The following is a 26,266-nucleotide window of genomic DNA, read 5'->3' on the forward strand; positions in this document are numbered from 1 at the left end:
TCACGCTGCATACTACCGCCCCCCCTCCCCCCCCAAAAGGGTTCTGACACACAAACGCTGGCGAAGCTGCCTTCTTCGTATCTCACCGTCACTTGAAATCAGCAGTTCTTAGCTGCTTATCAATCCATACAACCCCATCTGACACAGCTGTTTTCACATAAATAAAAGTGTACTTTTATTCAAGACTATAACCGAAGAATAAAGAAAGCAAGTTACAGTTGGTGGTTGATACGACAGCGTGCGTGGTGCAATGCTAAGAACTGCTGATTTCCAATCCGTGCTATATAAAATCATCACATTCAAATATTAACAGTTCCCACACACCCAAGGTCCGCCATTCCTACATTTACGACATGTGTACTTGTTGCAGTGTACACACCTCTCTGTGCTATGGTTCCTATTACAGTGAATGAGCACCTGACACTGTACTTTCTTCCCTGGGGGAAGCTGAGGTCTTAGAACGGAAGTTTGTTGACGCTGTATCTTCTTTTCTTTTTCCATCGCCTTTTCCTGTAAGAAGCGACGACGAAGTTCCTCTGCAAGGTGAGCCATGAACACTCTTCTTTTCTCAGTGGACCCCGTGCATGCCTTATACAGTACGTGTGCGTTCATCGCTGCTAGGTCAAGGATGTTGTAGAACACAGCGACCGGCCCCCTGCGTGTTCCTGTTCGCACTGAATAAGCACGCGCCTTCTGGTCCATGATGTCAACGCCACACTGGGGAAAAAAGAAAGACAAATATATGTGACATTTTGAAGAAATCATTTTATCACCAGAATAGCACCAGAATACTTCGTCACACTAATATTTTTTTCATTAGCATACCTTCATGTGGTTGTAGTCTGTGACCGTGTTTGGTTTTTTTTTTTTATCTTGCCCAATCTCCACATCATGGTGCATTGTGCTGAGAATGCAGACAGACTTCTTCTTTTTGGGCACATACACTGTCAGCATGGCACTGGGAGATCTAAACACCAGCGTGGAGAATTGTTCGTGTACTGAACTGCCTTTAGCTGCAGGTGGAAGTTCACGTCGCACTTTATTCATGGTGCCAAGCAGAGTTGTGTTGCGGTGCAGCAGTCTATTAGCCAGCGAAAGTGACGTGAAGAAGTTGTCTGTTGTTACGGTTCTGCCTTTGTCCAGAAATGGCTCCATAAGCTTTATGACCACAGACTCGGAAAGTCTTTCTCCCGTGGGACGACTGGCATCTTTTCCTAAATAAGGAGTGGCATTGCACATGTACTTTGTCTCCAAATCTGCCGCAATCCAAAACTTGATGCCAAATTTGTCAGGCTTGCTCGCAATGTACTGTAAGAAAGGACAACGGACCTTGGTTGGAAACAGTTGCTCATCAACCGTAATATGCTGCCCTGGGTTGTAACTCAGAACACAGTTCTCAACAAAACGTTGCCAGATGTCCGAAATCGCAGCAAATCTGTTGTTTTTCACACGTTCTGCACGGGTGTCTTTGTTGTCAAAGCGCAAATGCCGCATGATAGTCTGATATCGGTGCCGGGGCATCGTATCTTTGATTGCCGGTACAACAAATAGTTCTGACCAGGCATCAGCCACAGCACCAACTGTAGTCATCGCTGCTCTTGTCAAAAGAATGGAGATAAATGCCATCAGTTCAGAGAGGGAGAGGCTCCAGCTGGGGTCTGCTCTGTGACCTTCGTGGACTGTGCAATCTCTGATTGTCCACAACATACCTATGTCGATCAAACACAAGAAGCTCTGCAGTCGACTGGTTACTTTACGCTGTAGGAAGATAAGTAAATAAATAAAGGTAAATACGTAAACAACATTCAATGCATCTTTTATATAAGTAACATAAAAATGTTTTTCATATACAGGCCATCAAAAAACATTATTGAAAGCAGGACTTAGCACGATACCTTGGCGAGCTCCGTAGGTCCGGCTGCTTCGCTGAAGGACATGTGTGTGACAGATCGACTGGCAGGACGACGCCCAACTTCTTGCTGTATCCAAATGGTGCCATCTTTTGCCTTTATGCCTGGTGCAGCTGTGCTGTTCTTATGTTGGACTGGACGTTTCTTGCGGGGAGGGCTTCTGTTCTCTTTGTCTGATATAGAATCCTCATCTGGGCTCTCCTCTGTGTCTGTCTCATCGTCTTCCTCGATATCGAAAATAAGTTCCTCGCCACCGTCTGAGTCGCAATCGTCCATTTCTTGCAGCAGAGCCAAAGCCTCCGAAGGGGACAACCTCCTCTTTAGTGACGGAGCTGTGGCCATTGCGGTGTCTGTTTGCTCAAAATAATAATCAAGCACAACTGATTCACCTATGTTTGTGTGTCAGGTTTTATCTCGCCACATCAGAGAATTCCACATCTGAGAATTCCTTGCAATTTGCAGCTCCATTCATTATCTCAAAACACCACGCAACATCAAAGTAATTCCCAGTTATGTCCACCACTCACACCCACGCCCATAACCATACAGAGGTGATTCATTCAAGTTTATGTGTCAGCTGTTTATCCCGCCACATCTGAGAGTTCCCTGTAATTTGCAGCTCTATTCAGTATCTCAAAACACCACACACATTCACAGTAATTCCCAGTTATGTCCACCACTCGCACCCACGCCCACATTCCACATCAGAGAATTTCCACTTCCAGCATAAATTCACACCTGATCTGACGCTGTTCGTTTTCAAATAATATTGTTAATATTTGAATGTGATGATTTTATATACCACGGATCAGAAATCAGCAGTTCTTAGCATTGCACCACGCACGCTGTCGTATCAACCACCAACTGTAACTTGCTTTCTTTATTCTTCGATTATAGTCTTGAATAAAAGTACACTTTTATTTATGTGAAAACAGCTGTGTCAGATGGGGTTGTATGGATTGATAAGCAGCTAAGAACTGCTGATTTCAAGTGACGGTGAGATACGAAGAAGGCAGCTTCGCCAGCGTTTGTGTGTCAGAACCCTTTTGGGGGGGGGGGGGTAGTATGCAGCGTGATACACTGCAGACCTATAGCGCGAGAATGAAAAGTGAATTAAAAAAAAAAAAAAAAAAAGCTAACCTTTACCAGTATCATAAGTTACACCGGCTGTTACAGACTGAAATCAAATTTATGTTGTTATTCTAAAATTGTATGAATGAGAGCAGTTTATTTCTCGAAGTGGAGCCGTGCAGGATCGAACTCGCCACCCTCCGATCCCCAGTCAGGAGCTGATACCATTATGCCACCGCAGCGGTTGTAGTAAGAGTGTCAATGTGGCATGCTAACGCGGCTTTTTTTTTGTGCAGTTATATTTTGTTTGAAGAAAAGCATACGTGTTCTCTTATTTGTACCTTTTGTGAAAGTGTTTCTTTGATATATGGACTTCAGACTTCATACGTTATATAGTTTATGCCTACATTTTGTCATTTACTATTAGAATATGAAAAACGTTTCTGTTTTAAAAATGTCTTTGCACAGCCTACTATAGAAATGGAACACACATGAAATGCGTGTATTCCAAATAACGCTAGAATTATTTCCACTGTAAAACTCCACTTCAATCCCAGGTAATCAAATCAAGGCAAGGCTTGAGCTAGGAGAGAAGTTCATTCTAAGTCGGCGGGGGGATGGAATAGCTGGCTGCTAGTAGTTTTTGTTTATCAGCACATTTAGATGACAAAGGACTGTGGCGGAGAGGTGCAAACGGATTTAAGACGCGATTTAAGGTGGGACGGATTTACGAGTTTTTTCGTAGGCTCTGGTAATTCTAGTGTTAAGACAACATTGGACTGTTCCTTGTGCTTATTTTTTTTAACTGTGAATAAAATAAGAAGTTATTTTCCCATTGAATTTTGGAAGATAGGTTCAAATTGTTTCAGGCAAGTAAAACAAAATAATGAGGAAACAATGTAGTACAAAATATGGCAGTATATTTTTTGTTAGTGAATGTTGTTTCTTCTGGTGTTATTCTGAGCATTGTAAATCCAAACCTAGGACAGAAAAGCAAAATTTTTCCCCCAGTATGATCTGATATGATACCCAAAATATATTACCTTTTTGGCTAGGCACTTGATGACGTTGTTCATTAATTGGGTCTACATCTGGGATATATTCTGGATAACCTTAGTCAAAACAGGTGTGAGCAAAATAGAACTATTAACAATTATACCATACTTTTTTTGCATAAAAATGGCGCCAATATGTGTGTGGCTTGCCGTCTGCATCTGCATTCATTTTGGTCTGTTTTGTTTTTTATTGCCTTGCTTACATCTTTTTTTATCCACAATGTCTTTCCTTTGTTGGTCTGTGATCGTCAATCTCTTTTAAACATAAGATCGACAGTTGACAAACCTTTTAATTACGATTGTGCAGGCCAGAGTACCTACCATATACTTCCTCTGCCAGGTATACTGGTGTAGAGCATAAGCCCTGTCTACTGCTCTGAAGGAAGCGTCGCAGAAGACAAGGAAAGCACAGGGCATACTCATGACACTTAAAACTTAACTGCCACCTTCTCTTCGATCCGCACTATGGTTCGGCTTATGGTCATTTCATTTCTTGCCGCTCTTTGAAACCTTTGTATAAATGGATCTGATATGCCATAATCAGCTCCTTTGCGCTGCACCTCTTGGAGTGGATTTTGGGAACCTTCATCCGCTGGGATGAGCGTCCCATCAGTCTCGCAAATTGACTCGATTGAAGATGGCTCTGGTAAATGCTAGATCCCTAGCCAACAAAACGTTTATTTTAAAACGATTTCTTCACCTCAACTGAAACTTGGCTAACTGTCAGTGAGTTAACAGGGGGGGTGAGTTAGCAGCAATATTTAAAAAACGTTATTACTGTCACCAATTAAAAACTGACAGTTTCTCTAGCTTTGAATTACAGCTGTTTGAAATGGACCATTCTTGTCCGGCATTGTGTGCAGTGGTGTATCGGCTTCCAAAATTTAACAAGGATTTTATAGGCAAGTTCTCTGAATTTCTGGTAGAAATTACACTAAATTATGGCAGAATTAATTCTTGGGGATTTTAATATGCATGTATGCTGCCCAAGTAATCCTCTGGTTAAAGACTTCCTAAACCTCACTGATTCTTTTAATATTGCTCAGTCTGTGAAAGGCCCAACACAAGAGCCTGAATATGCATTGGACCTTGTTTTATTATTTTATCTGTCTGTAGCAATTAAATTGGTGAAGCCTGCTTTTCTGATCATATGCCTGTTATATCTGAGGCTTCCTTACTTTGCCAAACAGTCAACATTTGTAGTGAGACTCACTGCTTTCACATAATAATACCCATCATTACCAACAAGTACTCTGTGGCTTTTATGGATACTTTGTGATAAGCTGAGCTCTGACAGTTTAGTCACTTTGTTTAATGATAGTTGTTCTAAAATTTTAGACTATTGCTCCGTTTAAAGTCAAGCGCACAAAACCTAAACCTAAGCCATGGTTAAATGATGCCAACTTGTACCCTGTGGTGGGCATGTGGGCAAGCAGAGCGCAAGTGGAAAAATGACAAGCTTCAGGTGTCCTTTGATATTTTAAAGGACAGTTTGCCTAATTACCAGAAAGCTGTAAAAATCTGCTAGGATAACATATTTTTCAGATAATTGTCATAGACCTAGAGTGTTATTTAATACTATTCTTCACCCTTCTGTTCCTACATGGCCTGACATTACACCAACAGTCTGCAAGGATCTTCCCCAGTTTTTTGTTCATAAAATTGCTAACATTAGATTTTGCATTACACCCTCTGTTCATGGCCTGTTTGTCCCTCCTACATGTACAACTGTTTTTCATCAGTTTAACCCTGTATTCTTCCCCTTTTCGGCAGATGTAATTAGTCATGACTTGTTTGTTAGATATTATTCCCACTCATCTTCTTAAAGATGTTTTTGAAGTGGTTGGGCCTAGCATTTTGGACATTATAAACAGTTTTCTTCAGACAGGTTCAGTCCCAACCTTTTGTACACATGTTGTGGTGCAGCCTTTAATTAAAAAAGCAAATGTGGACTTTACTGTCTTGCCAAATTCAAACAAATCCCCAAGTTGCCCTCTCTCTCTAAAATTCTGGAGAAAGTTGTGTTTCTATAGCTGCAAACTTTTTTAAATGGAAGTGGCATTTTTTAAGTATTTCAGTCTTGTTTAAAGACACACCACAGCACAGAGTCAGCACTTTTAAGTGTTCTAAATGATCTCTTATTAATAAAGGACTCTGGGGATACTGTTGTCTTGTTATTGTTAGATCTAACTTCAGCATTTCATACAGTTGACCATGACATCCTTATCACTCGTCTTGAGCAGTATGTGGGTATACAAAGAATTGCATTGAAATGGTTCAGGTCATACCTCACAGGCAGAGGCTTGGCCCTTTGATAACCTACTATAAACTTTTTGCAAAAAATCTTGGTGTGATTTTTGATAATGCCCTCAAATTTGATAAACAAATTAAGCCCATTGTTAAAGCCTGTTTCTATCATCCGAGGGTATTGTGTAAGGTCAAGCCCTTTCTTTCTGTACTTGATTTTGTATCACTAATTCATGTATTTGTGTCTTCTTGGCTTGACTATTGCATCTCATTATACATTGGAGTAAATCAGTCATCCCTTGCTCGTCTTCAGCTATTCCAGAACACTGCTGCCAGGATTCTAACAGGCACACAAAAAACAGAATCATGTCATACCAGTCGTAGCGTCTCTTTACTGGCTTCCTGTTTGCTACAGGATTGAGTTTAAAATTTTACTGTATGATTTTAACTCTTTGAATGGTTTAGCCCCCGTTTATCTTACTGATTTCTTACACCCTTTCTATCCTTTATGATCTCTGAGGTCCTCTGACCAGAAGTTATTGGTCATGCCAAGTTCTAGACTTAAACTTTGAGGGGACCGTGTTTTTGCAGTAGCTTCCCCTAAGACTTGGAATAGACTAATTAGGTCAGCACCAACTTTGGTTAGTTTTAAATTCTGCTTGAAAGCCTACCTTTTTGCAGACTACAAATGCAATGAATGTAATTACTTTGATCTACAGGCTGTCAAATAAACGAACTACAAGCCATGGCGCAGCGTAAAGGGACTTCGTCTCTGATGCTGATGTCCGAGGTTCGATCCCCGCAAGGGGAACAGTAGAGTGTGTACGCCTGATGAGCCCAAATAAGGGCGAAACACGTGTCGTGTACTCTTTGCATTATTTAACAGTAAACTATGCAATATATATATATATATATATATATATATATATATATATATATATATATATATATATATATATATATATATATATATATATATATATATATATATATATATATATATATATATATATATATATATATATATATATATATATATATATATATATATATATATATATATATATATATATATATATAAATAAATAAGGCGGCACGGTGGCGCAGTGGGTAGCGCTGCTGCCTCGCAATTGGGAGACCTGGGGACCTGGGTTCGCTTCCCGGGTCCTCCCTGCGTGGAGTTTGCATGTTCTCCCCGTGTCTGCGTGTGTTTCCTCCGGGTACTCCGGTTTTCCTCCTACAGTCCAAAGACATGCAGGTTAGGTGGATTGGCGATTCTAAATTGGCCCTAGTGTGTGCTTGGTGTGTTTGTGTGTGTCCTGCGGTGGGTTGGCACCCTGCCCGGGATTGGTTCCTGCCTTGTGCCCTGTGTTGGCTGGGATTGGCTCCAGCAGACCCCTGTGACCCTGTGTTCGGATTTAGCAGGTTGGAAAATGGATGGATATATATATATATATATATATATTTATGGAAGCTGTACAGCACTTTGGTTGACTTCTGATATTTTTAAAATGTGTTATATAAATAAAGCTGACTTAAACCTATAAGTTATCTTACACTATTTTTATGTATGTTATTTTGATCTAATTTATTGACTTTATCTGTGTTACTTTAATTATGATGTTTATAGGGTCAAGGTCATTACTCATGGGGTACTTTTTATTATTATGGGGTTTTTGGGTGCTTTGTTTAATTACCGGCCCCTGTGTACTGAATTTCATTTCTGCATATGGATGTTGGAATGACAATGAAAGATCCTTGATCCATGATAAATTGCACAAAGTCATTAAGAATATATTGTAATGACTCGACAGAAAGATTAAGTTTTACTGGGTTAGCAACCAGTTGGACTACAAAACAATCCTGGGAGAAATGGTGCAGTTGCTGTGTCAGAGCACTAGTGAATATGTCAAATGAGGCAGCCAATCACATGTACACAGCCAGCTAAAATGATGCTAAATGGGCATAAAAAGGGAGGTTGAACCAGTGCAGGTTTGCTCGTCTGACAGAAGAGCCATCAAACACGTTAGCTCACAACGTGATGATCGTGGCATGTTCCAGGGCCATACCACTGGAATGACTTCAGTGTGCAGTGCAGCTGTAGTAGAGTGTATGCAGTGTTTACCACGACTGTGATACCAGGATGGTTTTAATTTGTAAAGAATCACAGCAGCAGAGTGTTTATGGCATGTTCCTGGGTCACAACACCAGACAACAAATATGGTGTCCCCCTCGGCCCCTAACAGTGGGGGTAGTTAAGTAGTTCCGATTTCACAAGTATTTTGTTGAAGTATCATTTTACATGTTCTATATTTGCTACATTTCAAAAAAACAGCAGAAACGAGGCATTTCTTTTTTTGGCCTTCATTCTGGTGCAAGAGCCTTCCTTTATTAGACTCGCAAGTTGGTTGTGACAATATCTTGTCCACAGCTGAATTATTTTCTTTAATCTGAGATTCTGCTTAGAAGGGGCTGTACTCAGCGTTATCTTAGATAATCAAAGGGTGCAGTCTTTGAATAAGTTGATAGATTAAGGGATGCTGCCTATAACTTCGTTAGAAGGTATACTTTTGTTAAAGGATATTGGTAAAATTTTAACAAAGTCTCTAACTAACCCATGATAAAAGTAGTGTATTACTAGGAGATTGCAGTTGTTCATTGGAAGCGTGCAAATTTCCATTGTAGAGGTCTTCAGTTGTTTGGACGACGAGTGGACTATATGATTATTGTCAGTGTGCAAAATAGCCCACGGCAATGTGAGATACCTTTGTTGGTGGAACATTCAAATGTTACTCTAATACTGTGAAATATGCAATAACAGCTGTTGAGAATACTTTCACTTAGGACCTTGTGCCCTGTGTTGGCTGGGATTGGCTCCAGCAGACCCCCGTGACCCTGTGTTCGGATTCAGCGGGTTGGAAAATGGATGGATGGATGGATGGATGGATATGCTTGTATCATACATGGATATACAATCTGCAAACATCACCTTGTACTCTGACCAGCATCAAATAGAACAGACATTTTCCATGACACTTGTGTATTTGCATGCTGTGTTTGCAAGGATAAAAAGGCCATTTAATCAGGTGAGTTAACACTCTGTCAGCCATAGACCAGCTCTACAGTTCTAGTTAGTTGAGAGCACAGAATGTAGAAGTGTGTCATAAGAACTGTTCATATATAGCTGCCTTCCCACCTTGTTTGTCTGCTGTCTTCTACAATATTTTCTCTCAAACCTAGTAATGGGTACTAAGGGATGTATAACACCATTGCATACAGTATTTTAAACAATTAGTTTTACTAGCCCTGCACAATTTTCATATTCAGGAGGTCAGGGGTCAATTAAGGGTGACACCATCATATTATTCACCTTGATTATTGTGCTCAGAAGCAATAAACAGTAATATCTGATCCTGAAAATGTATCCTATATTTGCTACCATATTTTGAGTGGGTGATGAAGCACAGTACTAGTAAATTGGCAATTATGGCACAACAGAGAGGAATGTATACAGACAAAGGATTGCCTTTGCATTATTACTCTTTACTTCTTTCCATAGTCACAAAGTACATATTTTCACAATTCAGGAGAAAATTTATATTGTTGCAAAGCTGTTACACTTGTTCCTTAATTAAAAAAAAAGATTTCTTAATATATACAGTATATTATAATACTCTGAAAAAGTTGTAGAAAGTTATAAAAATTAGATCTTTTAAGTTTTTGTAGGTATAAATACAGATATTTCAATTGTGCCAAGACAATTAAGGAAATGTCTCTAATTTAATCTTGTTCAAATTAATCCTGAAACTAGAATTCCTATAGAACTGCTGCAGTAGATAAAGAAAAGTGACAGTGATGAATATGCTTCAGTAATGTAGAGTATAAAGAGATAGTTTGTAATTTGTAATTTAAGCACTTTCCTTACATTTGCCTAAAAATCTGGCTTTTTGCAAAAATAAATAATCAGGGTTTGAGAGCAAGAGCAAATAGCTTTGATGATAATGGGCAGACCTAGCCGGACCTCTGAGAAGCTCTTAATTGAAAATTTGATAGTAAATGTCTGCTTTTAACAAATCCTGTTTCATCTCCCGATTTCATAGTACTGAGCACTTTCTCTATTGTTTTTGCTAAACCATTCACTAGAATTATTTAAGGAGCAGAACAATAGGAGTCTTACATTCAAATCACAGCCAAGTCAGTGTCAATGTGGAGTTTGCATGCATTGTTTTCTGGGTAAGCCATTCTGTATCTCAAAAGCTTCTAAATGTAATCAGCATCTCTGAATTGGCCCCATAGGAGTGACTACTAATGTGTGCTTGAAGGTACCCTTCAGTAGACTAATGTCCCATCTAGGTTTATTTCAGACCTTGAGGCTGATGCTTATGAGCTGTTGTTCAGTTTCTGTGATCCTGGACTGGGATAAATGGGTTTCATACTGTGTGGTTGATTAATGTCAGAAGGGTATACAGCAAAATCATCTCTGTTAAAGTAACTCTTAAAAGTATTTATATGAAAACATTGTTAATTCATTACTATAACAGTTAAACTAACACTGACTATTTTACCATGTAAGGTCATCATTTGGAAGAAATATACCACTAGCAAATAAGAAAAACAAATAATGAAGAAGGTCTCACGTTTATACTTCAGTATAGGCAAGAAATATTATTAGCTTTATAATATTTTAATTTTGGCTAGAATGCTACTTGGATTCTGTCTTTTCTTTTGATAAAAAATAAAAAATAATTTTGGAGTACTAAATAATCTTAATGTAACAAACAGAATTAATAAGGAATTTAAAAAACAAGTAATTTGTTAAAAATGGTGATGGGTAATATTTGTTGTTTTGATCTCATGTTTTTCTAGAAGTGTACAAATATAATTCATGTTCTCTTGTGGCACTATTTTATTTCCTTTTGGGTGCCCCCATTCTGGGATAGTTTTATCAACAGTTGCTATACCATCATTTGGCTTGACAACTGGTACTGTGCAACGTGAAACATCACTACTGTGAAGGCATAAAGGTTGATGTCTTACTTCTTGATGTTCCAGGATTTGGATTTGTAAAAATAAAATAAAATACAATTTGATTGATTTGATATACAAGTTAAAACACATTTTTGCGCCATCAAATTATAAATTATGTGTTTGTATTTTTTATTTTTTTTGCTCTGGCTATAAGTACCCTTTTTTGGCTTACGATTTACCATTTGGTTGTTTAACTAGAATTCTGGCCACCGATCCTGAACCTTGTTTTTTTTAATACTAGGGGGCTGTGACCCCTGCTTGCTTCGCTTGCCTACCCCCCTCCCCCCCGGGGCATGGCAGCTACTTTGTGTTTCTGCCGCTCATGTTGTGAAGGGGGTGATGAAGGCACGCTAAGGAGATGCGGTCAGATCAGCTGCTGTAGTTCCAGTAAGAACTGTACGCTGCTATGCTAACATTAAGCCATGGATTACAAGTGACATCAAGGGCCTTTTGAACTGGAAGAAAAGGGCTTTTAAAGGCGGTGATCAGCATGAGCTCAAGCGCGTGCAGAAGGAACTCCGAGTCCAGCTCAGGGCGGCGAAGGAGCAGTACAGGAGAAAGCTGGAGCAGAAGACGCAGAATAACAGGATGAAGGAAGTGTGGGATGAGATGAAGATCATCACTGGCTGCAGCTCGAAGCATACAGAATTGTCTGCTTTCCTTGGAAAATTAACGAGTTCTGGGGACATTGGTTTCTAATCAAGTACTCAAAGTAAATGTGTTTACACTATTTGTTATACAGAGTAAATTGGCTTGCACCATTGTTTTCACTGATTACCATGTTCATTTATGCAGAAATTGAAGCATATATATATTTTTGGGAAAAGAAGGATAAAAGAAGAAGAGAACAGAGAAGTGTGGTCTGAGAATCGGGACTGCTGTCTGTTTCTTTTATGCTTTACACCATATCGCTGTGGCTACACCCTGTAGCAACAGTGGCTTGTACCTGGCTCAGGTTCTCCTAGGCCTGAGGTCGGTAACACCAGCATAGGAGAGAGTTTCCCCCAACCCACAATTACAGCAGCCCATGTAAGCAGAGAGCTACGGAGACTTTGTGGCAGCAAAGCAGCGGGTCCAGATGGAGTATCGCCACGACTGCTGAAGGCCTGTGCGTTGGAGCTGAGGAGTCCTCTACAGTGCATCTTCAACCTGAGCCTGGAACAGGGGAGAGTCCCGAGGCTTTGGAAAACATCTTGCATCACCCCAGTCCCAAAGGTATCACATCCTAGTGAGCTGAACGACTTCTGGCCTGTCGCTCTGATATCACATGTGATGAAGACCATGGAGCGGCTGCTGCTTCACCACCTAAGGCCACAGGTCCGCCACGCCCTCGACCGTTCTGCAGTTCGCATACCAGGAGAAGGTGGGAGCAGAGGATGCCATCATCTATATGCTACACCGATCCCTATCTCACTTGGACAGAGGCAGTGGTGCTGTAAGAATTATGTTTCTGGACTTCTCTAGCGCCTTCAACACCATCCAACCTCTGCTCCTCAGGGACAAGTTGACAAAGATGGGAGTAGATTCATACCTGGTAGCATGGATCATGGGCTGTCTTAAAGACAGACCTCAGTATGTGCGTCTCGTGAACTGCAGGTCTGACATTATGGTCAGCAACACAGGAGCGCCGCAGGTGACTGTACTTTCTCTGGTCCTGTTCAGCCTATATACATTGGACTTCCAATACAACTCGGAGTCCTGCCACGTGCAAAAGTTCGCTGACGACACTGCTATCGTGGGCTGCATCAGGAGTGGGCAGGAGGAGGAGTATAGGAACCTAATCAAGGACTTTGTTAAATGGTGCGACTCAAACCACCTACAACTGAACACCAGCAAAACCAAGGAGCTGGTGGTGGATTTTAGGATACCCAGGCCCCTCACGGACACCGTGGTCATTAGAGGTTACTGTGTGCAGAGGGTACAGACCTACGTTAAAATTATACAAAGTTATTGTCTGTTTGTTATACCTGCATTGTTATCACTCTTTAATTTAACATTGTTCTTTATCAGTATGCTGAGGGTCCCCAGGAATAGCGTCATTTGTAGCAGTTTAGTGTATGAGCTTCTCGTTTTGCTCAAAGTGCTAAGGAGCAGCTGCAGAGTGCTGTTGTAATCCAAACATAGTGGGTTAAACTGCTGTCCACTGGCAGTTTACCACACTTCAAATGCATAGACTGAAACATATTGTGGTGTCCTACCCACTGCATGATAATACATGTGGTTGATATTTCTTGGCTAAGTAAGCAATCTTTTTTATTTATTGCTATAACAAAACAATCAGGAACACACTGTTCTAAGATAGATATAAATACTATCAATGTGACATATCACAGGAAGAGATAAGATGCATTAATCACAATCACCACTTAAAACACCACCTTTAATCAATACGGAGAGCTAATTGGTAACAAAAATCCATTTATATTATAGTTCCTTATATTAATGAAAACAGAACATGTGAAACAGAAATGTAGGCAGGCCATAAAGTTATGGAAGCTACATTCAAATTCTAGCAGTTAAGAAAAACCAGTCTGCACACTAAAAGTATAGTGTTGGAAGTCACTGTGAGTGTATTGGTAGATATTTGTAACAGGATTAGACATAATTAAATAAATTCCCGTGTGACAGATAAGCAAATCTTTTCTTCAAAAATAGTCTGCAAAAACATATTGCCTAAAGAGGCCAGAGCTATATAGAATCATTCACAACTGAAGTGTACTTCTTGGTATATTTTGGATAGCTGTAATCTACTGAGATGTGAACAATTTCTAATAATGTCTCTCGGTAATATAGTAAACTATCATATTGCCTGAAATCCACTAGAGACCCATATGACCAATAAAAAAAATCGCATGGCCTATAGGCTGGGAAGGCTTGTTGCCTATGATCAGGGAGAAGAAACCAAACAAATAGCAGAGTCACAATAGACCGATTTAACATGTTGTAAGAGTGGACGCTGTATAGCAACCAACCCGACACAAATTGGACACGGGAGGCACGTGTAAAATAAAACAAACTGTTTATTTCCTTCAGTTGGAGGGCACATCTTCCCCGTAATCCTTCCAGCCACAACACAGTCCCAAATAAAGCACACCACTAATCCACCGCACTTTTTCTCCCCTTTCTTCCACCACCACTCCTCCTCAGCAGCTTTGTCCACCTCCACCCGACTCTGGTCACTGAGTGGTGGCTGCTGGCTCCCTTTTATCAGGCACCCGGAAGTGCTCCAGGTGGTTGATTGCTGACATCCGGCTGCCCAAAAGGGGCCAGCCGCTCCTGTTACAGCACCCCCTGGTGGCGTCTTCGGAACCCCACAGAGTTGCACTGAACTCCAACTCCAATGAAGCCCTGGGGGAGTCCGAGGCACCGCTGCAACCCAGGGAGGCTGCCATCTAGCATCCAGGGTGAGATACTGGGCTTCCCACCCTTGTCCCCCTGACAGATGTGGTGAAGGAGCGTCCCAGCCAGGCATGGGCCCCGGCCATCCGTCACAATGTCCAGGTCAGATGATTGCAGAAGAGTTGTCCTGCCTTGAATAGGTGGGATACTGTTGCTGAAAAAAGAGAGCAGATAGCCTAGAAACTGCAATAATGGCCCATGGTTTTTAATGGAGAATGGGCTTCAGCACCATTGTGTACTAGCAGTTGTGTCCTTCCATATGATAATATTGGAAGGTAAAAGGAAGAGCATTTTTTTAGATACTAAAAGATAGGAAAGCATGGAAACCACTTTGTCAAATATATACAAGTGAAAGTAGGCTTCTTTGGTAGGAATTTGGTGGCGTAGTGGGTAGCGCTGCTGCCTCGCAGTTGGGAGATCTGGAGACCTGGGTTCGCTTCCCGGGTCCTCCCTGCGTGGAGTTTGCATGTTCTCCCCGTGTCTGCGTGGGTTTCCTCCCACAGTCCAAAGACATGCAGGTTAGGTGGATTGGCGATTCTAAATTGGCCCTAGTGTGAGCTTGGTGTGTGGGTGTGTTTGTGTGTGTCCTGCGGTGGGTTGGCACCCTGCCCAGGATTAGTTCCCTGCCTTGTGCCCTGTGTTGGCTGGGATTGGCTCCAGCAGACCCCCGTGACCCTGTGTTCGGATTCAGCGGGTTGGAAAATGGATGGATGGATGGATTTTATTGTCTTTTAACTTGATAGTTATTATTCTTTTGATTATTTGTCAATGACTTCTTTTGGGGCATAAGTTAGTATCTTTTTATTATTCCTGTATTCTTTGGCATTTGGTTAATTTGCCCTAACATCTAAGCTTGAAACAACATTTATAATTGTTTTAAACAGCAGTAATTTTAGTGTTTTATTTATTCACAAGGAAAACTCAGAACATGAGTAAGTTTTCATTTTATGGCAATGAATGGTCATTTTCATTTATGCATATTGTTTAATCTCTTGAGCTGGATTGAATATTATTATAAGTGTGACTGGTATAATTTATAGTCACACTCAGTAACAACTATTACTGGGACAGAATGATAGAGCATGGATGCTTGGATTCCAGCTGTGTGTAATATTGGAGAGCACAGTATTAGAGTCTCAGTAAACAATTCTCTCCAGACTGATTAAATCAAACAGGCTGCAGGCTTCTATTTTTGGGAGTAACAATTTAGGTGTCACTGCTGCAGTTCATCCTGGGCAAAGCTGTGAACTACCTCTTACTGTGTTTCTTTTTGGACAGAAGGTAAACAAGCCCATGTTAATTTAAGCAAAAAGAAACACCACATTTTTCTGTGACTTCTACTGATGTCTTCCCACCAATGGTCAGTTATAGTGTAGTGAGAAAGTCCTTACTTACCATATTTTTAGCAGAATTTATCAGTAAACCACAAACCATTTATAGGTGCAGTTTTTCATGGCCCTGTAATTGTGAAGAGACTTATTCCTGCAGGAATTAGTAGTAGTGACCAGTTTTGGATTTTAAAGCAATATTGAGCCACTGGTCCTTGTATATAGTACATGCTATATCATTACCATTACTCTAGTGGTCCTTGACCATCCCAAATGCCATGTTTCTCATTTTCCATTGCTTAGTGATAGGAGAGGTGATCATTTGGATATTCACTGAATATTCAGTAAACACGATCATGGAACTTACTTTTTATTCAGTTGTTGTTTCCACCCTTTGTTCAGATTGTTACTGTATTTATGTGCGCTAGTGTATCTACTTTTCTGCAGATCTTATATAAAGTAAATCCTTGCTTTCAGATGGTTTGGGCTCATGCTTATTTGCTTATCTGGTTCTAAAGAAGTGTAACCTATTGTGAGACACCTGTAGGCTAGCAATAATAGGTCTGTAATACAGTTAGAAGTTAGGGGTGGCACTTAATACACTTAAAAGATCAACATTGTGTCTTCTTAGCACCAAGAGGAGTTGGTAACATGTTGAACCCAATTTATGATGGAAATGTAGGACAGCGTGTGATTTTTTGGGCTCACTCAGAGGGACACTAATAAATGGAAGAATGGAAGATGAATCTTGACTTGGTTAGTTATCAGTTTTGCCTTTAGCAATACCGGTAATTAATCAAATAATAAAGACCCCTACTTTATTTACCTTACCTTTCTCTGTTGTAGATGGCAGGTCTCTGGCCTTTAGACATATTGCAAGGTAACTGAAGCACGCTAATTTTAAGAAACAATTTATTAATAAAAACAATGATTATAGAAATATGATAACCGTATATATATGTTGACATATAAGACAGGATGCAGACAGACTAGATAGACAAACATACAACGTAGAGAGGCTGACTGTTTACTTGCTGTTTAGAGTTCTAATTTATCTTGGTATAAATAGTTTTATGGGTCTTTAAAGGTGATGTCTAATGTTGTGTGGAGTTGGTTTGTTGTTGCTCTAGGTTCAAGTGAAGGATTCTTCTTGCATTGGAGTGCAATCTTCTCTTTGCTGCATGATCCTTTGTTTGTGGTGTGTAGTGCTTTCCTCAATTAGGTCCTTTGCCACATCATCTACAAATTCATAGCAAATGGCATTAGTTTAGATGCTGAAGTTCCAGTCTTGAAGTGATAACTGCTTTTCAGCCTTCAGACTGGCTTACTGTTTAACTTGGCAAACTGTATCTCAGTAGTTTGAAACTCTGTGCTGTTAGAATACTATGATGAATAGTCCATATCATTTTTAAGATGAAATGCATTCAATTATGTATATTACATTATGCATTTACATGCATAATTATCCATGTGCCAAGCCAGAATCTCAAAACAAGTCTTAAAGGAGTTCTCCCCCTCTGTGAGAAAGAAAACATGTGTGACATTAATATTATTAATGAAAGGTTTATTACTGTTTACATGTCATTTGTATCTTCTTAATAGAAGAAAAAAAGTGAAAAGCATCTGCATAGAGCTCCAAAACCAAAAAGACATTTGAGCGACATCCAGGATTCAAACAATAGAATGACCACCCCACTTTGTTGCAGGGCTAATGTGTCCCCCAAGATTGGAACTCTGTGAGCCCAATGATATATAAATATATCATTTACCAGATACTATGACAGTAATGTCAATATATATATTGTGACCTCCAGGGGATAAACAGCTCCCCAAACACCCGACACAATAGACACCAGAACATAAGTTCAGTAATATATAGATTTTATTATATGTGGGAAAGTTCTTCTCCCTCACTCCCCACAACAGCACAGTACAAAGCACCCAGCACAGTCTACAGCACTTAGTCCTGTCCTTTCTACACTTCTCACTCACTCACTCACTCACTCACTCACTCACTCACTCACTCACTCACTCACTCACTCACTCACTCACTCACTCACTCACTCACTCACTCACTCACTCACTCACTCACTCACTCACTCACTCACTCACTCACTCACTCACTCACTCACTCACTCTTCCTTCTTTCCTCTTCGACTCCTCCCTCAAATTTTCTCCTTTTCCACCTGACTCTGGCTTCTGGAGCAGTGGTAGCTGGCACTTTTATAGGGCACCCAGAAGTGTTCCTGGTGTCCAGTGATCTTCTTCCTGCAGCACTTCCGACTGCCGGTATGGCGGCTGTCCTGCTAAGGAGGGCTTAGCTGTTCCCCTTGCGCCCCTGGACAGTGTTGAACTCCAACCCTGTGACACCATAACAAGCCAGAGGGACTGCCCTCTGTCATTCCGGGGAGGTATTGCCCCGTGGAAGCCCCAGTTCTTTCCTTTCCAGGCATCTCAGCCAGGTAGGAGTCCTGGCTCTCCATCACAATATATACAGTATATATATTTTAAAATAGAAAAATAAGTACCACTATAGCACATTCAGTTTCATCCATATTTTACAGAATTACAGTTAATTTTTGACCTTATAATCACTCGGTTTATATGTATATATTCATATTTTCATATATATTACATTGTTTTTTACACTGTTTCTTTTAACCTTTATGTTTCACTGCTCTTTTCATTCCATATTTGTAACTATTTTATCACTCACAGGGGTAATTAGTGGATGTACATGTTACAAGAATAAATGGAACTAAAACAAAACTAATAATTAGGCAACGGTGCCTTTAAATCCTTTAAATATGGTATATAAAGAAATATATGTTTACACATAGATATTCTGTAATGAAATGTTGTATTTTTATTAATTCATTACTTTTTTAATTTCCAAAAGCTGATTTATCTCTTGGTGATGGAAATGAGGACTGCATATATTTTTGTGGAAATTCTCTTGGACTTCAGCCTAAAAATGTTAAAAAGTACATTGAAGAAGACCTAGATAAATGGGCTAAAATGTAAGTAATATAGTGTATGTTTGCTAATACAATAGGCTAGAGGAGCAGTGTGAATTTGTTAACCAATTCTTTATTTATGCTTCTTACTTAGTGGTGTTCATGGCCATTTTCAAGGTTCTCGTCCCTGGGCTTTAGCAGATGAATGCATTGTGGATCTCATGGCTAAAGTAGTTGGTAAGTTTACATTGTTACTGTTAAACTATGTGTAAAATCATAATAAATGTCTCTCATGTTAATGTATTATTTTTATTTATCTAGGAAAGCACACCTTTATATGTTTATATTGTATTATTTGATGAATGTTAGATAGGCATATTTATTTGCATAATACAAAAAAGTGTGTACTTCATGTTGTGAACTCTTTTAAATGGTATATTATAAATACTAAACATGAACCAATGTAACATAATCAGTTCACAGCAAGACCAAATGGAATAAGTTTGAGACCTGACTAATCCTGATTTTGATCACCAGAAGAAGTGAGGTCAGAATGGTAACCCATGCTAGAGAACAAATCAGTTTATCATGTGGTTTATGTCAGTGCCTCCTCATGAATGTCCATACTGTACCAGACTGCTATCAGTTAGACAGGGAAACAAATGTAACATGTGTTTATTATTTTGTCAGGTGGATTACATGGAGAATAACTACATCCTTTTTCCCACTGTTTATACAAAGCAGCCTAAAATGCTTTAGCTTTAAAGAAAAGTGCGCAAACGCTAAGCCCCTTTCAGAAGGGATTCGCTGATATCTACAACAATGGTAGCGGCCAGAAGTCATTTGACAGACTCTAAAATTATTACTTACAAATGAGCTCCCCAAAGAAGCCACTCTGCTTTTGTTTGTGAGATGAATGTTGGACAGAAGAGAAAAACAAGTTAGTGCTTCAGTGATAGGATAATCAGCTGGAGGTGAGATAAGAAGATTTCATGGACAGTAAAGTCTGGTTACTGTGTCCTATAAATTGTGTCAGTACAGAACTGTACATGTGTATAATTTCTTTATTATGTGTAACGTTATACCTTGTGGTAGATAGAGGCACTGTCGACCCCTTGAACCCTCAGACCAGACGTCAGACACCAGATAAAAGTCTAGATATTAAATTTATTATTATAATAATGTGCACAAAGCACCCTCCTCTCCACAACACTCATATAAATCAATACAATAATCAATCCTCCACTCCCAGACGCGTTGCCACCCTTCCACCCATCTCAGCTCAACGTCTGGGATTTCCCACAATCCTTTTATATTCCCTGACCCGGAAGTGTTTCCAATCCCTCAGTCCATGTGATCTCCTATCACTTCCGGGTCAGATAAAAATCCTCTTCTTCATCCCGGAAGCATGTTATTTCCCTTGTCGCCTTGCCTATGATGTACTTCCAGGTTATAGGGCATGTAGAATTCCCTGAGCCTCCCTACAGCGTCTCCTGGAGGTCCCCATGGTATCCAGCAGGGCTGGTTGTAAAAACTACAAGGTCCATGAGGCCCTGCTGGAATTCGGGGAACCTCTATGCTGCAGGGAGAGCTCCATCTGTCGGCCTGGGAGTGTTGGCTGGGATGACAGGCCGGCCATCCCTCACAACCTCTTGTTAAGTACTTTGCAACTCAGAGAAGTGATGATCGAACTTTGAATGTTGGAATAGAGCTATTTAAAATCAGAATAATCCATCCATCCATCCATAAACTGTCCCGCTATATCCTAACTACATCATGGGGGTCCGCTGAAGCCAATCCCAACACAAGGTGCAAGGCAGGAAACAATCCCCGAGCAGGGCGCCAACCCACCGCAGCTCATTTTTAACATTTTGTATATTCAGTGCGCGCCCTGTGTTGGCTGGGATTGGCTCCAGCAGACCCCCGTGACCCTGTAGTTAGGATATAGGGGTTGGATAATGGATGGATGGATGGATATTCAGTGCTGATATATCATAACTGCACTAGGTCCAAGCATGCCAATAAGAATGACTAAACAAACTCAGCACACTTTAAACATGAAGGAGAACCACACAGTTGCAATTATACTTCCTTCTGTACTGTTGTTAAGCTAACAACACTCCACTGGTACAACCATTGGTACTTCCATTCTAAATCCCATTCCATTAAGCCTTTACATATCCATCCATCCATCCATCCATTGTCTCCCGCTTATCCGAGGTCGGGTCGCGGGGGCAGCAGCTTGAGCAGAGATGCCCAGACTTCCCTCTCCCCGGCCACTTCTTCTAGCTCTTCCGGGAGAATCCCAAGGCGTTCCCAGGCCAGTCGAGAGACATAGTCCCTCCAGCGTGTCCTGGGTCTTCCCCGGGGCCTCCTCCCGGTTAGACGTGCCCGGAACACCTCACCAGGGAGGCGTCCAGGAGGCATCCTGATCAGATGCCCGAGCCACCTCATCTGACTCCTCTCGATGCGGAGGAGCAGCGGCTCTACTCTGAGCCCCTCCCGGATGACTGAGCTTTTCACCCTATCTTTAAGGGAAAGCCCAGACACCCTGCGGAGGAAACTCATTTCAGCCGCTTGTATTCGCGATCTCGTTCTTTCGGTCACTACCCATAGCTCATGACCATAGGTGAGGGCAGGAACATAGATCGACTGGTAAATTGAGAGCTTCGCCTTGCGGCTCAGCTCCTTTTTCACCACGACAGACCGATGCAGCGCCCGCATTACTGCGGATGCCGCACCGATCCGCCTGTCGATCTCACGCTCCATTCTTCCCTCACTCGTGAACAAGACCCCGAGATACTTGAACTCCTCCACTTGGGGCAGGATCTTGCTACCAACCCTGAGAGGGCACTCCACCCTTTTCCGGCTGAGGACCATGGTCTCGGATTTGGAGGTGCTGATTCTCATCCCAGCCGCTTCACACTCGGCTGTGAACCGATCCAGAGAGAGCTGAAGATCACGGCCTGATGAAGCAAACAGGACAACAATCATCTGCAAAAAGCAGTGACCCAATCCTGAGCCCACCAAACCGGACCCTCTCAACGCCCTGGCTGCGCCTAGAAATTCTGTCCATAAAAGTTATGAACAGAATCGGTGACAAAGGGCAGCCCTGGCAGAGTCCAACTCTCACTGGAAATGGGTTCGACTTACTGCCGGCAATGCGGACCAAGCTCTGGCACCGATCGTACAGGGACCGAACAGCCCTTATCAGGGGGGCCGGTACCCCATACTCTCGGAGTACCCCCCACAGGATTCCCCGAGGGACACGGTCGAATGCCTTTTCCAAGTCCACAAAACACATGTAGACTGGTTGGGCAAACTCCCATGCACCCTCTAGGACCCTGCTAAGGGTATAGAGCTGGTCCACTGTTCCGCGACCAGGACGAAAACCACACTGTTCCTCCTGAATCCGAGGCTCGACTATCCGACGGACCCTCCTCTCCAGGACCCCTGAATAGACTTTTCCAGGGAGGCTGAGGAGTGTGATCCCTCTGTAGTTGGAACACACCCTCCGATCCCCCTTCTTAAAGAGGGGGACCACCACCCCGGTCTGCCAATCCAGAGGCACTGTCCCTGATGTCCATGCGATGTTGCAGAGGCGTGTCAGCCAAGACAGTCCTACAACATCCAGAGCCTTGAGGAACTCCGGGCGTATCTCATCCACCCCTGGGGCCCTGCCACCAAGGAGTTTTTTTGACCACCTCGGTGACCTCAGTCCCAGAGATGGGGGAGCCCACCTCTGAGTCCCCAGGCTCTGCTTCCTCATTGGAAGGCATGTTAATGGGATTGAGGAGGTCTTCGAAGTATTCCCCCCACCGACCCACAACGTCCCGAGTCGAGGTCAGCAGCGCACCATCCCCACCATATACAGTGTTGACACTGCACTGCTTCCCCTTCCTGAGACGCCGGATGGTGGACCAGAATCTCCTCGAAGCCGTCCGAAAGTCGCTCTGGAGCCAGGCCTGGAGGTGGGGCTCGATGGCGGGCGCCTGGTGGCCGGGCCTGCACCCATGGGGCTCGGCCAGGCACAGCCCGAAGAGGCAACGTGGGTCCCCCTTCCCATGGGCTCACCACCTATGGGAGGGGCCAAGGAGGTCGGGTGCAGTGTGAGTTGGGTGGTGGCCGAAGGCGGGGACCTTGGCGGTCCGATCCTCGGCTACAGAAACTGGCTCTTGGGACGTGGAATGTCACCTCTCTGAAGGGGAAGGAGCCTGAGCTAGTGCGCGAAGTTGAGAGGTTCCGGCTAGATATAGTCGGACTCACCTCGACGCACAGCTTGGACTCTGGAACCAATCTCCTTGAGAGGGGCTGGACTCTGTACCACTCTGGAGTTGCCCCCGGTGAGAGGCGCCGAGCAGGTGTGGGTATACTTATTGCCCCCCAACTTGGAGCCTGTACATTGGGGTTTACCCCGGTGGACGAGAGGGTAGCCTCCCTTCGCCTTCGGGTGGGGGGACGGGTCCTAACTGTTGTTTGTGCGTATGCACCGAACAGCAGTTCAGAGTACCCACCCTTTTTGGAGTCCCTGGAGGGGGTGCTAGAGGGCATACCTTCTGGGGACTCCCTCGTTCTGCTGGGAGACTTCAATGCTCACGTGGGCAATGACAGTGAGACCTGGAAGGGCGTGATTGGGAGGAATGGCCCCCCCAATCTGAACCCGAGCGGTGTTTTGTTATTGGACTTCTGTGCTCGTCACGGATTGTCCATAACGAACACCATGTTCAAGCATAGGGGTGTTCATATGTGCACTTGGCACCAGGACACCCTAGGCCTCAGTTCGATGATCGACTTTGTGCTCGTGTCGTCGGACTTGCGGCCACATGTCTTGGACACTCGGGTGAAGAGAGGGGCGGAGCTGTCAACTGATCACCACCTGGTGGTGAGTTGGCTTCGATGGTGGGGAAGGATGCCGGTCAGGCGTGGTAGGCCCAAACGTGTTGTGAGGGTCTGCTGGGAACGTCTGGCAGAGCCCCCTGTCAGAAGTAGCTTCAACTCCCACCTCCGGCAGAACTTCGACCACATCCCGAGGGAGGTGGGGGACATTGAGTCCGAATGGGCCATGTTCCGTGCCTCTATTGTTGAGGCAGCTGACCGGAGCTGTGGCCGTAAGGTGGTCGGTGCCTGTCGTGGCGGCAATCCCCGAACCCGTTGGTGGACACCGGCGGTGAAGGATGCCGTCAAGCTGAAGAAGGAGTCCTACAGGACCCTTTTGTCCTGTGGGACCCCAGAGGCAGCTGATAGGTACCGGCAGGCCAAGCGGAATGCGGCTTTGGTGGTTGCTGAGGCAAAAACTCGGGCGTGGGAGGAGTTTGGGGAGGCCATGGAGAACGACTTTCGGACGGCTTCAAGGAGTTTCTGGTCCACCATCCGGCGTCTCAGGAAGGGGAAGCAGTGCAGTGTCAACACTGTATATGGTGGGGATGGTGCCTTTACATATCACTGTCTTTTAAAGTGCCTGACGATAATTAATGTGCAATTTGTAATATTTACAGGACAGTTTATTTGAGGTTTTAGTCATCAATGAGATTTGAGAGGCAAACTGCAGGATTCAGAGCAGAATGTTTTAGAGCAAAATACTGAATCCCCCAAATGCACAGAAGACATTACACATTTACTTTAGAAGAATGTTCACTTTAAATTTTTAAATTAGATTTTTTTATGACAGAAAATAAATTAATTTATTAGGAACAACTTGGAGGACAAGTAGACAATCATCAATACTAGCAGCTTATTTTTGTCAGGCAGGGTAAAATAACTTGCTTTGCAAGGCCATATGCATTATCCTGGGAGGCAAAATTGTTTCTTGTTTCTTCCACTCGTCCAACAAGTAAAACTACCTGGGGTGCCATTGCAATTATGTGATCAATGCTGATTATGCACAGTTTATTCAAAGTAGCGTAAACTTTGTATCTGACTTCCTCCTTTAGTACAGGAAAAGTGGGAGAAGATTTGTATATTTTTATCATTACAAACAAGAAATTTTTTTGCTTTGAAAGCCTGGCTCTATTTGGTGACTATAAAGTAGAGAATTTGCTCAATATTGGTTTATTACTTATAGTTATGGGAGCTGGAGCCTATGTTGGCAGCACTGGGCACAAGGTAAGCACAAACCCTGGGCTGGGCTGCAGTCCATCACAGGGGCCACGTTTGCACACACAATATGCATATAAGTATAAAATTTGCCAATTAACCTAACATTCACATGTTTAGTGATGTGGGAGGAAAACTCATGAAGAAGTATGATTTGAACCCAGGACACCAGATCTGTGATGCGGCAATGCTACTCACTGTGTTACCATGAAACTCTAAACATGTGAAATAAAACTGAATTAAAACTTATAACATTATGTATTAGGCTTTGTCTCTCCACAACAATAATATAAAAAGAGAAAGCTGGGAAAATAGATAACACCTTTCATGCAGAAGCCATCTGTGACTTGCTGCTAATTATTTGTTACTTTTTCTCCATTTATTCATAAGTTTCTTATGTCATCTTTCAAGTACACTTAATTTAAACTTTAAAGACTTTTTAGTGTATGCATTATGTCACAAATTTCAGAGGGACGTAGTTTTGCTGAGTAAATTAATCTGTCCTTGCAGACATAAATTACATAGTTGACGGCCGTTAACAATGGCTCATGAATTGAACAAGAATCAATTAATCATTACTGAATTTCAGCCCTAGTGAATTTCATGAAGATGATTTCTTTCTTTCTTTTTTTCTTTATAAATCCCAAACTGATGTCCTGGAAAATTGGCATTTTTTTTTCATAATCGTTATTTGGAAAACATCCATGATAGTTCATTTCATTTGGATTTTGAATAGGCTCTGTCTCCATGTGGTTGACATGTGGTCAAATGGCAAAGGCAATGGACCTTAACCCTGAAGGTTACCAGTTCAGTCTCCCTCTGTGCCCTTGAGTAGGTCACCCTCACCAACAGTTGAATCAATTATACTTTGGAACATGTAAAGAGTCTTGGAATAGTGTTTTAGCATAAATAGTGCTATAACAACAGAGGTCCTTTGTTGGTATAAAAAAATCATGAATATTCTTATTTTTATTTTGAGCATCATTTCATTTTAATTTACAGTGCATCCAGAAAGTATTCACAGCGCATCACTTTTTCCACATTTTGTTATGTTACAGCCTTATTCCAAAATGGACTAAATTCATTTTTTTCCTCAGAATTCTACACACAACACCCCATAATGACAACGTGAAAAAAGTTTACTTGAGATTTTTGCAAATTTATTAAAAATAAAAAAA

General features: G+C 42.1%; 1 protein-coding gene across 2 annotated transcripts in view; it reads left to right on the forward strand.

Moving 5' to 3' along the window:
- The window catches only part of kynu (kynureninase), a 179,568-nt gene that overhangs the window by 19,633 nt on the left and 133,669 nt on the right, over positions 1–26,266 (forward strand). For both annotated transcript variants that reach the window (XM_028806512.2, XM_028806511.2), the window contains 2 exons: positions 18,938–19,058; positions 19,150–19,232. In XM_028806512.2, the coding sequence (XP_028662345.1) occupies positions 18,938–19,058; positions 19,150–19,232 (204 nt within the window). The remainder of the gene's footprint in view (positions 1–18,937; positions 19,059–19,149; positions 19,233–26,266) is intronic.

The sequence above is a fragment of the Erpetoichthys calabaricus genome, chromosome 8 (genome assembly GCF_900747795.2).
Source record: "Erpetoichthys calabaricus chromosome 8, fErpCal1.3, whole genome shotgun sequence".
Classification (NCBI taxonomy): domain Eukaryota; kingdom Metazoa; phylum Chordata; class Cladistia; order Polypteriformes; family Polypteridae; genus Erpetoichthys; species Erpetoichthys calabaricus.